The sequence below is a fragment of the Podarcis bocagei genome (genome assembly GCF_964188305.1).
Source record: "Podarcis bocagei genome assembly, chromosome: 18".
Taxonomy (NCBI): Eukaryota; Metazoa; Chordata; class Lepidosauria; order Squamata; family Lacertidae; genus Podarcis; species Podarcis bocagei.
In genome coordinates this window covers 886894-901757 of record NC_138144.1, presented here as the reverse complement: position 1 = coordinate 901757, position 14864 = coordinate 886894, and the positions used below count along the sequence as shown (strand labels likewise).

The window sequence follows — 14864 nt, the reverse complement described above, 5'->3', positions numbered from 1 at the left end:
TTGGCTCCTCGCAAACAGGCTGTAAATTTGGATAATCACCCTGATTTGCAACGGGGAGTCGAATAATTTCGAATGCAGCTGTACACGCAAGTTGTTTCCCCCGAGACGTCGTGGATTCCGTTATTTTCAATCTATGCATGCTTTTTACTAATACAGCGGTGGCTTGGTTCTCAAACTTAATCCGTTCTGGAAATTCCGTTCCAAAACCAAAGCGTTCCGAAACCGAGGCGCGCTTTCCCATGGAAAGCAATGCAAAACGGATTAATCCGTTCCAGACGTTTAAAAACAACCCCTAAAACAGCCATTGAACATGAACTTTACTCTCTAACCAGACCATTGATCCATAAAGTAAAAGCGATAATCAACGTAGTGTACTATAAAATAAATAAGGCAGTACTGTAGATGATTAAAAAAAAAAAATTCTTACCTGCACTGATGATAGTCATTGTTTGGATGGTGGGATTTATTTCATTTCCACTGTCACACGATCAATCAATAATCAATCAATACATCAGTAGCTGAACTGGGTTCCACACTTCAATCTCCCAGGACATTCTATACAAGATCTCAAAGTAGCTGTTTTACTACAAAGGAATTTCAGAAATAGACTGGAAAGAGAAGCTGCTGAATTGCAACTCATTACCAAACTTAAAACCATGGAGAGACCTGGTTTGAACAAAGACATTGGATTCTTATCTCATTATACATGACTAAGCCATTCTTCACCTTCTCACCCCTTGCCTTTTCCTGTAAGACCTATTACAGTCGTTAAGAGTCGTCAACAGGCTCATCTCAGCTATCTGCCAATCTCCCATTCCCACCACCCTTCTGAGTAATACCCCTCCCCACCTTCTCACTATATAGAAGGGTCTGGCAACTTCTGTTTCAGTGCATCTGAAGAAGTGTGCATGCACACGAAAGCTCATACCAAGAACTAACTTAGTTGGTCTTTAAGGTGCTACTGGAAGGAATTTTTTTTATTTTGGGTTCCAATTTTTTTTTTTTTTTTTTTTTTGGGTTCCACACAGTCACAAAAACAAATGAAGCGAAAAAGCCTCAAAAACAAAAACGCAAAATAAAGAGCGAAAACAAAAGCGCCAAACTTAATCCGTTCTGGAAGTCCGTTGGACTTCTGAAATGTTCGGAAACCGAGGCGCAACTTCTGATTGGCACAGGCGCCCCGGAAACAATAGCCTACAGCTGCATTGGACGTTCGGCTTCCGAAAACCGGAACACTTCTGGTTTTTTGTCGTTTGGGAACCAAGTCGTTTGAGAACCAAGGTGCCACTGTACATGCAAGTTATTTCCCCCGAGATGTTGTGCATTCCTTTATTTTCAATCTATGCGTGCTTTTTACTAATACAGTGGTACCTCGGGTTAAGAACTTAGTTCGTTCCGGAGGTCCGTTCTTAACCTGAAACTGTTCTTAACCTGAAGCACCACTTTAGCTAATGGGGCCTCCCGCTGCTGCCACCGGAGCACGATTTCTGTTCTCATCCTGAAGCAAAGTTCTTAACCTGAAGCAATATTTCTGGGTTAGCGGAGTCTGTAACCTGAAGCGTATGTAACCCGAGGTACCACTGTACGTCTTTCAGGCATTGTACCTGTTTGGGTTGGGCAACCTGCGTAGGAAAACCCCGGAGAGGTGCAGATTTCAAAGACTAGTTTGGTGTGGGTTTTTTTGAGTTTTGGACGGTGGAAGTCCTCCTCTAAATGCAAGGAGAATTTGGATGTTCTGCTCCTCGCCTCCCCTAATACCTGCAGCTTCCTCCGTATCAGCCGGTTTTCCTGATGCCCACCCTCGTTTTCTCTCCCAAAGGGGTTTTTCCGCAGGAGCCAACAGAATAACGCCACTTATTCCTGCTCGCGGCAGAGGAACTGCCTCATCGACCGGACGAACCGGAACCGGTGCCAACATTGCCGGCTGCAGAAATGTTTGGCCCTGGGCATGTCTCGCGATGGTGAGTCGCCAACCCAAGAAACGGGGGGGGGGGGAGAAAAGGGAAAGAAAGGGGGGAAATAAAGAAAAATCGAAAATGTCAAAGGACGTAGAGAGCTCTCTGACCTCTCCTTCTTCTCCTCCTCCTCCTCCTCCTCCTTCTTCTTCTGACCTCTCCTTCTTCACCTTCACCTTCTTCTCCTTCTTCTCTTTCTTCTCCTTCTCCTCCTCCTCCTCCTCCTCCTCCTTCTTCTTCTGACCTCTACTTCTTCTTCTCCTTCACCTTCTCCTTCTTCTTCTACTTCTCCTCCTCCTCCTTCTTCTGACCTCTCCTTCTTCTCCTTCTTCACCTTCACCTTCTTCTCTTTCTTTTCCTTCTCCTTCTTCTCCTTCTTCTCCTTCTTCTTCTGACCTGTCCTCCTTCTTCTTCTGACCTCTACTTCTTCTTCTCCTTCACCTTCTTCTCTTTCTTCTTCTCCTCCTCCTCCTCCTCCTCCTTCTTCTTCTTCTGACCTCTACTTCTTCTCACCTCTACTTCTTCTCACCTCTACTTCTTCTTCTTCTCCTTCACCTTCTCTGTCTTCTCCTCCTCCTCCTCCTCCTCCTCCTCCTCCTCCTCCTCCTCCTCCTCCTTCTCCTCACCTCTACTTCTTCTTCTCCTTCACCTTCTTCTCTTTCTTCTTCTTCTTCTTCTTCTTCTTCTTCTTCTTCTTCTTCTTCTTCTGACCTGTCCTCCTTCTTCTTCTGACCTCTACTTCTTCTTCTCACCTCTACTTCTTCTCCTTCACCTTCTTCTTCTTCTCCTTCTCCTCCTCCTTCTCTCTCTCTTCCCCCCACCCATTGCTCTCGCAGCGGTCAAGTTTGGTCGCATGTCCAAGAAGCAGCGGGACTCCCTCTACGCTGAGGTCCAGAAACACCAGCAGAACCAAGAGCAGGGTGGCGGCTCCAAGGACGAGGCGGAGACGATGTCCAGGGTCTACACCACGAGCGTCAGCAGCGGGCTGTCTGACCTGGACGACATCTCCATGCTTTCGGATGGCTTCCTCTTCGACTTCCCGCTGACCCCGGAGGGCAGCGGCGGCTACTACAACCTTGACCTGTTGACCTCCGCCCAGCCGTCTCCGGACCAGTCCAGCATCGACGTTAGCGAGGCCAAGCTCATCAAGCAAGAGTCCATCTACGAGCTGATGTTGGAGCCCGGACTTTTCCCGCACGGCTCAATCGAGGGCGGACATTTGGCCTCAGATGTCTCCAGGATAGAGATCGGTTAGTACGCAGGATGGGCTTTTAAGCAGATTCGCCCCATTCCCAACACACAGGTTACCTTTGCGCTCCGAGATTTGCTTTGACCATTTGACATGCTGCTTCTTATATATGGCTTAGCGGTAAAGGGACCCCTGACCATTAGGTCCACTTGTGGTGGACTCTGGGGTTGCGGCGCTCATCTCGCTTTATTGGCCGAGGGAGCCGGCGTACAGCTTCCGAGTCATGCGGCCAGCAGGACTAAGCCGCGTCTGGCGAACCAGAGCAGCGCACGGAAACGCCGTTTACCTTCCCACCGGAGCGGTACCTATTTATCTACTTGCACTTTGACGTGCTTTCAAACTGCTAGGTTGGCAGGAGCAGGGACCGAGCAATGGGAGCTCACCCCGTTGTGGGGATTCGAACCGCCGGCCTTCTGATCAGCAAGCCCTAGGCTCTGTGGTTTAACCCACAGCGCCACCCGTGTCCCTTATGGCTTAGCGGTGTTGTTTAGTTGTTTAGTCGTTTAGTCATGTCCGACTCTTCGTGACCCCCTGGACCAGAGCACGCCAGGCCCTCCTGTCTTCCACTGCCTCCCACAGTTTGGTCAAACTCACATTGGCCACTTCAAGAACACTGTCCCACCATCTCGTCCTCCGTCATCCCCTTCTCCTTCTTTCCCAACATCGGGGTCTTTTCCAGGGAGCCTTCTCTTCTCAGGAGGTGGCCAAAGTCTTGGAGCCTCAGCTTCAGGATCTGTCCTTCCAGTGAGCACTCAGGGCTGATTTCCTTCAGAATTGAGAGGTTTGATCTTCTTGCAGTCCATGGGACTCTCCAGAGTCTCCTCCAGCACCAGAATTTAAAAGCATCCATTCTTCAGCCTTCTTGGCTTAGCGGTATATATAGCCAAACCACTGACTCTGCAGCCGCCCGCTTTGAAAGAGAAAATGACCTTGCTTCGTGGAAAGTTGTGATGTTTTGCACGTGACTCGGAAGGTTGGTCCGGCAGAGTCGTAGGGGGAGAAATCTTGACGGCTGTTGTGTGTGCATTTTCCTCCGCAGAACGGCTAGCTCAGAACGTGGTCAAATCCCACCTGGAAACTTCTCAGTACAACAGCGAGGAGCTGAAAAGATTGGCTTGGATCCTTTACTCTCAAGAAGAGATCCGGAACATGCAGAACAAGGTACGGACCGGCCACTCGCCTCTGGTGAAGTTGAGGGTGCTCAGGGGCGACTAAGCGCCGCAAACATGCCCTCCCTCCGTCGCCAGAAGTTCCTTTCAGCATTAGACCACAAACCGTGTTATTTTTTATGATAATAAACTTTCAATTGCCATCCAGTAATAGCCCAGAGAAAGCGTAACTAAATTAGAAATCTTGATCTGCATCCATTTGGCGTATTTTTGTCAATGCCTTTTTCCGAATCCTTTTGGGGCGGAGAGGGCAGAAAACTTATTTCGCTATATGAGTTCATAAAACATATACACTGCTCGATTGCAAAAGAGAGAGAGAGGAAGAACCCTCAAAGCGGTTTACAGATGGAAAAATCAATTTAAAAAGAACAACACGCAGCCACCCTTTGAAAAAGACAAAAGTTTAAGAACTAAAGCAGATTGAAATCATCTGGAGAGATGAATCTCTTTTCACGTTTAGAGGCTCCTTGCTATCGGACGCCCTAAAATAAATAATAATAATAATACTTCTGTAAAACTTCTGTAAATCAAGAAAGTCTTTAATAAAAATAAAAAGTTGTTGTTGTTGTTATTGTTATTGTTGTTATTGTTGTTGTTGTTGTTGTTGTTGTTGTTGTTATTATTATTATTATTATTATTATTATTATTATTATTATTACCCTGCCCATCTGGCTGGGTTTCCCCAGCCACTCTGGGCAGCTTCGAAGAAAAGATTAAAAATACATGAAAACATCAGTCAATAAAAACTTCTCTAAATAGGGCTGCCTTCTAAACATCAGCTAGTTGAATAATAATAATAATTAGTGTAATAAAGCGTAGCTTTTGTGTCGATTTGGCACGACCAACGCACCCAGGAGGCAGGAGAAGGTGGAGAAAGCCACCCTCTCCATCGTTTGTCCCCAGCAGAGGTAGACTGCTCTTGCACAAGGAGGCTCCATTGTAAATCTTATGTGTTGGAGGCGCGAAGAGACTTGTTAGGGCCTCAGGAAGCAATGTTTGACCCTCTTCTCCCCCTTCGCTTCCCTTCCATGTCCTGTCCAGAGCTGCGAAGCCATGTGGCACGAGTGCACGGTACAAATCTCCAACGCCATCCAATACGTCGTGGAATTCGCCAAACGCCTCGACGGCTTCATGGATCTTTGTCAAAACGACCAGATCATCCTCCTCAAAGCAGGTGAGGGGTGGCGGCCGGACTGGCGAGTCCCCACAACGCGCCCGCTTATTGCAAAACATAGATAGCTTTGAGAAACGTTGGAGGGGGTGGAATAGGACATCCCTATTTCCAGGGGAGAAACGTTGGAGGGGATGGAATAGGACGTCCCTATTTTCAGGGGAGAAACGTTGGAGGGGATGGAATAGGACGTCCCTATTTTCAGGGGAGAAACGTTGGAGGGGATGGAATAGGACGTCCCTATTTTCAGGGGAGAAACGTTGGAGGGGATGGAATAGGACGTCCCTCTTTTCAGGGGAGAAACGTTGGAGGGGATGGAATAGGACGTCCACGTCCCTATTTTCAGGGGAGAAACGTTGGAGGGGAGGGAATAGGACGTCCCTATTTTCAGGGGGGAAACGTTGGAGGGGGTGGAATAGGACGTCCCTATTTTCACGGGAGAAACGTTGGAGGGGATGAAATAGGATGTCCCTATTTCCAGGGGAGAAACGTTGGAGGGGATGGAATAGGACATCCCAATTTTCAGGGGAGAAACGTTGGAGGGGGTGGAATAGGACGTCCCTATTTTCACGGGGAAAAGAGGGTATGTGTACATAAGTAACTATTTACCTTGATGAATTCCTGGGAGGATAGTTGGGTTATAAACAAAGACAAAATGAATCAGCAGGAATTAATTTTTTTAACGATTTGATCTTTAGAGTTTTAATGTGGATAGATAGTTTTGAGAAACGATGGAGGGGATGGAATAGGACATCCCTATTTCCAGGGGAGAAACGTTGGAGGGGATGGAATAGGACGTCCCTATTTTCAGGGGAGAAACGTTGGAGGGGATGGAATAGGACGTCCCTATTTTCAGGGGAGAAACGTTGGAGGGGATGGAATAGGACGTCCCTATTTTCAGGGGAGAAACGTTGGAGGGGATGGAATAGGACGTCCACGTCCCTATTTTCAGGGGGGAAACGTTGGAGGGGAGGGAATAGGACGTCCCTCTTTTCAGGGGAGAAACGTTGGAGGGGATGAAATAGGATGTCCCTATTTCCAGGGGAGAAACGTTGGAGGGGATGGAATAGGACATCCCAATTTTCAGGGGAGAAACGTTGGAGGGGGTGGAATAGGACGTCCCTATTTTCACGGGGAAAAGAGGGTATGTGTACATAAGTAACTATTTACCTTGATGAATTCCTGGGAGGATAGTTGGGTTATAAACAAAGACAAAATGAATCAGCAGGAATTAATTTTTTTAACGATTTGATCTTTAGAGTTTTAATGTGGACCGCTTGGGGAGTTCTTTTTTGTAGCCTGTAAATCAATTAGATAAATGAACATTCTTAGAGTCTAAACTTCTTTTTATTCCTTCCTTCCTTCTTTCCTTCCACCCATTTCTTTCTTCCCAAACAAAATCTGCCTCGTTTTGATTTCTTCCTCCTCTTCCTTCCCATGGGGGTTCAATTCCCGTGATTCATGGTCTGGATTCCTTTCCGCCCGCCAACCTTTCCTCCTCCCTCCTCCTCGCCTCTTCCTCCGCTGCCGTTTCCTCTTTGCGTCAGGCTGCCTTGAGGTCCTCCTCATCCGAATGATACGGGCCTTCAACCCACTGAACAACACGGTGCTGTTTGCGGGGAAATACGCCGGGGTGCAAATGTTCAAATCTCTAGGTAAGAAACAAGGGGAATACGATATATATATCGTATTTTTTGCACCATAACACTCACTTTTTTCCTCCTAAAAAGTAAGGGGAAATGTCTGGGCGTGTTATGGAGGGAATGCCTACGGGTGGCATGCCTACGGATTTTCCTCCTCTAAAAACTACGTGCGTGTTATGATCGGGTGCGTGTTATAGAGCAAAAAATACGGTATACACACACACACACACACACACACACACATTTTTATTGGTTTTTTAACATATCAGTTCCAACAGTTGTACAACATACCCTCTCATCTTATACAATATTTTAGACTTCCGTCAACACCTCTGGTGATTTTCCCTTCTTTATTCTGCATTTTTTAATTTCTATGTTGCATTTAATTGCCCTTCACTAATCATTCTTTCCATAGTCTTTCTTGTAATATTTCAGATAATTCACCTTACAAAACTTCTTGCAATCCTACTAGCGCCATCTGCCCATCACAATTACTTTCCAAATAGTTCATATATTTACTCTGGCCCTCTAAAAATCTCTGATCCCGCAGGTTTTGAATCCTTCCTGTTAATTTATCTAATTCTGCATAGTCCGTAAATCTGCCTCCTTTATATATATATATATACATTTTTATTGATTTTTTAACATATCAGTTCCGACAGTCATACAACATACCCTCTCTGATCCTGCAGGTTTCGAACCCTTCCTGTTAATTTATCCAATTTTGCATAGTCTGTAAATCTGCCTCCGTTTAGACAAGCCCATCGAGACATGTAGACGGCGACTCCTGATTTTCCCGGTGACCAAACCCCTCTGCTTTTTCTCTCGCCGCAGGTTGCGACGACCTCATCAACGCCATCTTTGAGCTGGGGAGAAATCTTTGCCGGCTCCAACTCTCCGACGAGGAGATAGCGCTCTTCACGGCCGCCGTCCTTCTCTCTCCAGGTGAGCAACTCGCCCGCGGCGAACAGAGGGCGAGAAGGGGGCGATTTGAACCATTTGGACCGATAGCTTTGACCCAGCAGAGTTAGCCCTTGGCTGTCGGCCGGCAGATGGCCACCTAATATTATTGCAGTCGTGCCTCGGAATCCGTTCTGGAAGTCCGCCCGACTTCCAAAAAAGTTCAGAAACCAAGGCGCGGCTTCCAATTGGCCGCAGGAAGCTCCAATCGGAAGCCATGTTGGACGTCGGGTTCCAAAGGACGTCCGCAAACCGGAAGACTCGCTTCCAGGTTTGTGGCGTCCGGGAGCTAAAATGTTTCGACTCGCAAGGCGTTCGGCTTCCAAGATATGGCCGTATTACTATGATGATGATGATGATGATGTCAATGCCTGTGGAAAACTTGTCTATTGAGAGTTCATCATAAGGGCATGGGTGCTTGTGGTTAACCTTTTGGAAACGCTTCCGTTGCATAGTTTCTGCCTACTGAACGTTGCAGATTTTAGAATTATGGGGATGCCGATGTTTTTAAGGTTTGGCGCGGAAGGTGGCCATTTTGCATGATCTTACAGAGTCCATGCTCTGGTTATCTCCTGCTTGGACTACTGCCATGCGCTCTATGTGGGGCTCCCTTTGAAGGTGACCCGGAAACTGCAACTAATCCAGAATGCGGCAGCTAGACTGGGGACTGGGAGTAGAGACCGTATAACACCGGTCCTGAAAGACCTGCATTGGCTCCCAGGACGTTTCCAAGCACAATTCAAAGGGTTGGTGATGACCTGTAAAGCCCTAAACGGCCTAGTATATCTGAAGGAGCGTCTCCACCTCCATCGTCCAGCCCAGACACCGGGGTCCGTCTCCCAGGGGCCTTCTGGCAGTTCCCTCCCTGAAAGAACTGAGGTTACAGGGAACCAGGCAGAGGGCCTTCTCGGTGGTGGCGCCCTCCCACCAGATGTCAAGGAAATGGACAACTTTCTGACATTCAGAAGACATCTGAAGGCAGCCCTGTTTGGGGATGCTTTTAATGTTTGACGTTTTATCGTGTTTTTAATATTCTGTTGGGAGCCGCCCAGAGTGGCTGGGGAAACCCAGCCAGATGGGCGGGATATAAATAAACAATTATTGTTATTATTATTGAATGGTAGAGTTGAGAGAGACCCCAGACAGATGACCTTCATAGCCGTCAACTTTTCCTTTTTCTTGCGAGGAATCCTATTTGGAATAAGGGTAAAGGGACCCCTGACCATTAGGTCCAGTCGTGGCCGACTCTGGGGTTGTGGCGCTCATCTCGCTTTACTGGCCGAGGGAGCCGGCGTACAGCTTACGGGTCATGTGGCCAGCAGGAATAAGCCGCTTCTGGCGAACCAGAGCAGCGCACAGAAACGCCGTTTCCCTTCCCACCGGAGTGGTACCTATTTATCTACTTGCACTAGCGTGCTTTCGAACTGCTAGGTTGGCAGGAGCAGGGACCGAGCAACGGGAGCTCACCCCGTCATTGCGGGGATTTGAACCGCCGACCTTCTGATCGGCAAGTCCTAGGCTCAGTGGTTTAACCCACAGCGCCACCCGCGTCCCTTCGGAATAAGGGAATTTCCCTTAAAAAGGGGGGGGGGATATTGACAGCTATGATGTTCCTCCAGCCTCTGCTTAAAAACCTCCATCCCACGGGCGAATGGCTCTTAGAAGTTTTTCCTTTCAAGCCCAGTTTTCTTGGCCAAGTTTTGTGGCGACCCAAGCAATCTGATATTTTGTTCCCCAGACCGCCCCTGGCTTTCGGAGTCCAAGAAGGTACAGAAGCTACAGGATAAAATCTACTTGGCTTTGCAGCACGAAATCCAGAAGAAGAATGGCAACGAGGACAGACTCTCAAAGGTAAATTTGGGGAGGGGAGAAAGCGAAAAAACTGCCCCAATATTCCAACAGAGACAAGGCAAACTAGATTCATTAGCAAAAGTTATTTTCCAATTTGTTTTATTAAGTTTCACAAAATTATGCACAAACAAAACACACATACAAACAAATAAAAATCATAACCTTATTAAAATTACACTTATTAACATTGTTAAGTGACTTCCTCGCTTCCCCTTGGTAGAATTTCCATGCATATCCTTATAGCGGCTTTCTAAATCTTAATTCTTATAAACTTAACTTAGTCCATTAACATCCTTATATTTTTTCAATTTGAATTCATCAGCAAAAGTTAAGGCTTTATCTTGCAAGCCACCTTGAAATCTTTTGATGAAGGGCAGTATATTATTATTATTATTATTATTATTATTATTATTATTATTATTATTATTAGGGTTGCTATGTTCTGAAAAGCAAAAAATCCGATTCTTATATTCATGTATTCATAAATATGGTTCCGGAACTGGAATATTAATAGATAACGTGTAAAACGTTCAGGGCTAAGCAAGGAAATAATAAAAGAATCAGCTGAACAATGGTTAAATTATAACAACACAACAAGACGGAAGAAGTAAAAATAGAATAAAATGGGGAGTATAGGGGAATTTGAAATATTATTTATAATATAAAAACTTTAATATACATTTTTCTAACTGTGTTGTATTTATATACAGCAAAGAGAAGTTTAGAGTAACTAGGTGAATTTCAATTTAGTTCATTATGTAACAGGTTTAAGTTAGCAAGTGAATATGGATGTTGAATTTGACGTTTGTAGTTTTTCTTTTTTCGGTTTTGGGGAAAAAAAATTGATTCTCTGATCCCTTCCTCCCCCCCCCCCCCAATCACAGATTATCTCCAAACTCCCGTTGATGAAGACCATTTGCAACTTGCACTTAGACAAGCTGGAGTTTTTCCGCCTCGTCCACCCAGAGATCGCCACGAACTTTCCTCCCCTCTACAAAGAAGTCTTCAACTCTGAGCTGCACTACAGCGACGGCCGAGACAGCTAAGACGCCCCAAATCCGCAGGGAGAAAACTTTAAAAACTTTGGAGGACGGCGGAGCCGAGAGACGGGGAGGTGGGGCGTTACGGATCGAAACATCTCCTTTTTTAATTTCTAAAAAAGGACGCACGCTCACGCCTCGCTCGGAAAATGTGTTTTTAAAACCCAGCGGCCGGCCGCAAGACCTTTCCGGAACCGCGTTTCCCTTTTACGCCCGCGGTCGCTCTTGAATGTAATCGCACCTTGACGGATGCTCGGAAAAGGAAGCAGCCCTTTTTCTCGTTATTTTTGCGAAATGAATGTGAACCTAGAAGCTGCGTCGTGCGTCAACCTCTCCCGCTTTGATTTGCAACGTCCCCGCGGAAGCACGCCTTCGCACGTGCCGCAGAACCCGCGGGTTCCGTAACCGTTTGTGTAGTACCGATATTATTATTATTGTTGTTATTATTAGGTCCCCGTTCTCCCCACGTTTCAACGGCACGGCACGGATGGAAAAGGGGATTGATACGGAATTCTTCAAGTTGAGGGGGAAATCTGTTGGGCGACACCGCGGCGTATTGTGGGTAGCTTTTCGTTTCGCTCTGGGGGTTCCCCCCCTCTACGAGCGCCGTGGGGCAGCTAAACACACAAACCGGGAGGGCTGGACCCTCCGGCGGAAACAAGGGGGCGAAGAACAGGAACCGGCCGATCTCTCTCTTATTCCGGTCGACAGCCAGTAGACGGAAGAGGAATCTCCGACGCTTTGCTTTCGGAGACTTAGTGCTGCTAAGAGTATCAAGATGGGTGGGTTATTATTATTATTATTATTATTATTATTATTATTATTATTATTAGAGAGAAAGGAGCCTCTCAGGGGCGCTTGGCAGGAGGGTCTCGCCGCTGCCAGCTGCAAAGATGATCTCTGGGTTGTGGATTCGAGACACGAGATTCCCGCATCGTGGGGGGTTTCGATTCGGTAACCCTAGTGGTCCTTTTCGAACTCTGCCCCAATCCCACGGTTCTGTTCTCGGGTGCAGGGGGGAAATCTGGAAAATAAGATTATACAGTGGGTTGCGTTCTGTGTTTTCCCTGCTCCCAATAGGCCCATTGCCGTGGAAGCGCAGGGCAGAATCGGGACCACGGCTCTGCTCTTGAGTAGAAGGCAGCGGGACACAGCCAGATTTAGCCCCCCTGCCTTCTCCCTAAGCGCGTTTCGGAAAGTCAGTACAGTGGTACCTTGGTTCTCAATCCGTTCCAAAACCAAAGCGTTCCAAAACCAAGGCGCAATGCTTTCCCATAGAAAGCAATGCAAAACGGATTAATCCATTCCAGGCTTTTAAAAACAACCCCCAAAACAGCCATTGAACAGGAATTTTACTAACTAACGAGGCGATTGATCCATAAAATGAAAGTGATAAACAATGTACCGCAGTCGCACAATCGATTCATCAGGAGCTGAACTGGGTTACACACAGTCACAAAAAAACAAGCAAAAAGAGCCGCGAAAGGAAAAAAGCAAAAACACAACAGTGTAACACTCAAAATGGAAGTGTGGCGCTCTAAACGGAGCACGTTCGGCTTCTGAAAAAAGTTCGCAATCCGGAACGCTTCCGTCCGGGTTTGCAGCGTTTGGGTTCCAAGTTGTTTGAGGACCAAGGCGTTTGAGAACCAAGGTTCCACTATATTGCTATTTTCCACCGTTTTGGGGCCATGCCTTTTCAAAGGAAGCAGGAGTCGTGCCCTGGGGCTTCAGTTCCCGTAGGTCCGGATTTCCAGGACATGTCCAGGATTTTAAAATGCGGAAATAGCATCCTGGGTCGAACTTCAGAAAAACCAGCAAAACCTCCAAGTTTAGAACCAGGAAGTTTGGGGTAAATTCCCCCAAGAAAGCACGACATGTCCGAAATTGATTTTTTTACTTCTTGAGCTACAGCAACCCTAGAGATGTATTTTCTGCCCAGTTAGAGAGGACCTGAGAGGCTAAAGCTTGGTGTTTTTATATAAAAGGGTTTGGGGTTTTTTTCCGCTGTGATGTCCAGGCAAGAGGGGCTGCGGGTCGATGTCGTTCCCGGGCAACGCTGAAGAGGAAAGGGGTTTATCCTCCGGGATCCTGCGCCCCACGGAATCGGCGAACCCCGTTTTCGGAACGGGGTTGCGGCAACGGACCCCGGAGCTTCGTCTTCATTTCATCCGCTACGGGTGCGGAAAAGCACTTTAAAGACGTCGTGTGACGGACCCCTTCACCGCCGCTTTTGCAAAATGCACTTTACTCGTGAGCAAGCGGGTCAGATCGAGGAAGGAGACCCCCCCCCACCCTCGAGTTGTGTCTGACAATCCCCAAAGAGAGGAAATATGTAAGAATAATAATAAATCTGATTTTTTTTTCTGTTGACTGGCGATGCAGAAAGGGCAGTGCTAATACTGAGAAATGCACTTTTCCCCGTGAGCTCAAAAGCTCCCGGAGGTTTATAAATAAAAGACGGCATGTGGTTAGTATATCGGCCTGTTGCGTTGTTCAAAATGAGAGGCGTCGCCGTGTTGGGGTGACTCCCCAAAAAAGGGACCGATAGCTTTTTTTCCCACGTTCACATTTGAATTTCCAAGAATCCCCAAAACCAGAGTCCAGTTCGGAGCAATAAGATGCGTGTCTGGGGAAACAAAACCGACATAAGTTTCTGGTCCTCATGATAGACTTGAAACAGAGTGGAGGCTCAACCGGTGGGGTAAGGAAGATATTTTTAGGGGTCATGAAGAACAAAACTGGGCAGTTTCCTTTTTCCCCCTCCCAGCCCACCCAAATGGTATGCTAATAAACGACTCGATATAAACACACACACACACACACAAATATATATATGTATTTTTTCTTTCTTTCCAAAAAGGAAGCTTAGATGTGTATTTTCCACCTCTAGAAGCCTCACACTGTGTTTGGGGGAAAGAAGTTGCTTAATATATTTATTCTTGTGAATGTCGGTGCAAAAAGAAGAATCTATATAACGTCGCAGGCTTTGATGTTTTATGTTTCCGGGCGAATGAGAGAAGGCGTTGAAAGCATTTTATCTGTTAAAACACTATTACTGCACACACACAGAGAGAGAGATAGAGGCGGTCGGAGAGTTAAGTGTTCTGGAAAAGACCTACCTTTGCAACTTTTTTCCGATTTTGTTTTAGCCTAACGAACCGCTTCTGTTTGCATTGAATGTTTTGTGTAAAATTGTAACTTCTATTTTTTTAAAGAAAATTGGGGTGGGGTGGGGATAAATAAAGGCCTACATTTCCTATTAGGGATTCTGGACTGCTTTGGGGGGGGGGGGAATGCGGAAGAAGGACAGTATTTATTCAAACGGGGGGGGGGGGGGAGAGAGAGAGAAAAGGGGTTTTTCATAAAATTTAATATAATGCGCTTGAAACGACGAGGAGAGGGACTTTTCGGGTGAGATGTATTGTGTGGAACTGTGAGGTGTATATTGCACAACGAGGAAGGACGGATCTAGCAAAAATAAAGCCTTTTGCAGGATGGAAACGAAAACAGACGAGTTCGGTGTGTTGTGGTTTTTTGCCATTTACCCTCCTTGTAAAAACTAGTCCGGCGTCGTGTTCTCACGGTGGCAACCCAGATGCGGGGCCTGAGTTCGAGAGCCGCTCACCCCTTCTGCGGTTTCCAGCAGCTGAAATTCAGAAGAATTGCTCAGCAGAGCCTTGGAGCTTCCCATAGCCTTTTCCTCCGCCAATCTGCCCCGTCCTCTTTTAAATCCTGTGGCAGGGAGTTCCAGGGTTTAGCTCTGCGATGAGGACATTCCGTTCATCTGTCCCGGGCCCTTTGCTGTGTGGCCCAAGAGTCGGAAGGG

At 46.8% G+C, this 14864-nt stretch overlaps 1 protein-coding gene across 2 annotated transcripts in view; it reads left to right on the top strand.

The window, feature by feature from the left end:
* LOC308577562 (nuclear receptor ROR-beta-like) overlaps positions 1-11818 on the top strand; it is a 34576-nt gene extending 22758 nt beyond the window's left edge. Inside the window, exons 3-10 of one of the 2 annotated variants that reach the window (XM_081177875.1) lie at positions 1820-1961; positions 2792-3205; positions 4244-4365; positions 5415-5547; positions 7092-7199; positions 8022-8132; positions 9886-9998; positions 10883-11818. In XM_081177875.1, coding sequence (XP_081034001.1) covers positions 1820-1961; positions 2792-3205; positions 4244-4365; positions 5415-5547; positions 7092-7199; positions 8022-8132; positions 9886-9998; positions 10883-11044 — 1305 coding nt within the window. In that variant the 3' untranslated portion in view covers positions 11045-11818. The remainder of the gene's footprint in view (positions 1-1819; positions 1962-2791; positions 3206-4243; positions 4366-5414; positions 5548-7091; positions 7200-8021; positions 8133-9885; positions 9999-10882) is intronic. The other variant, XM_081177876.1, reaches the window with a different exon arrangement.
* Positions 11819-14864: the final 3046 nt, after the last annotated feature.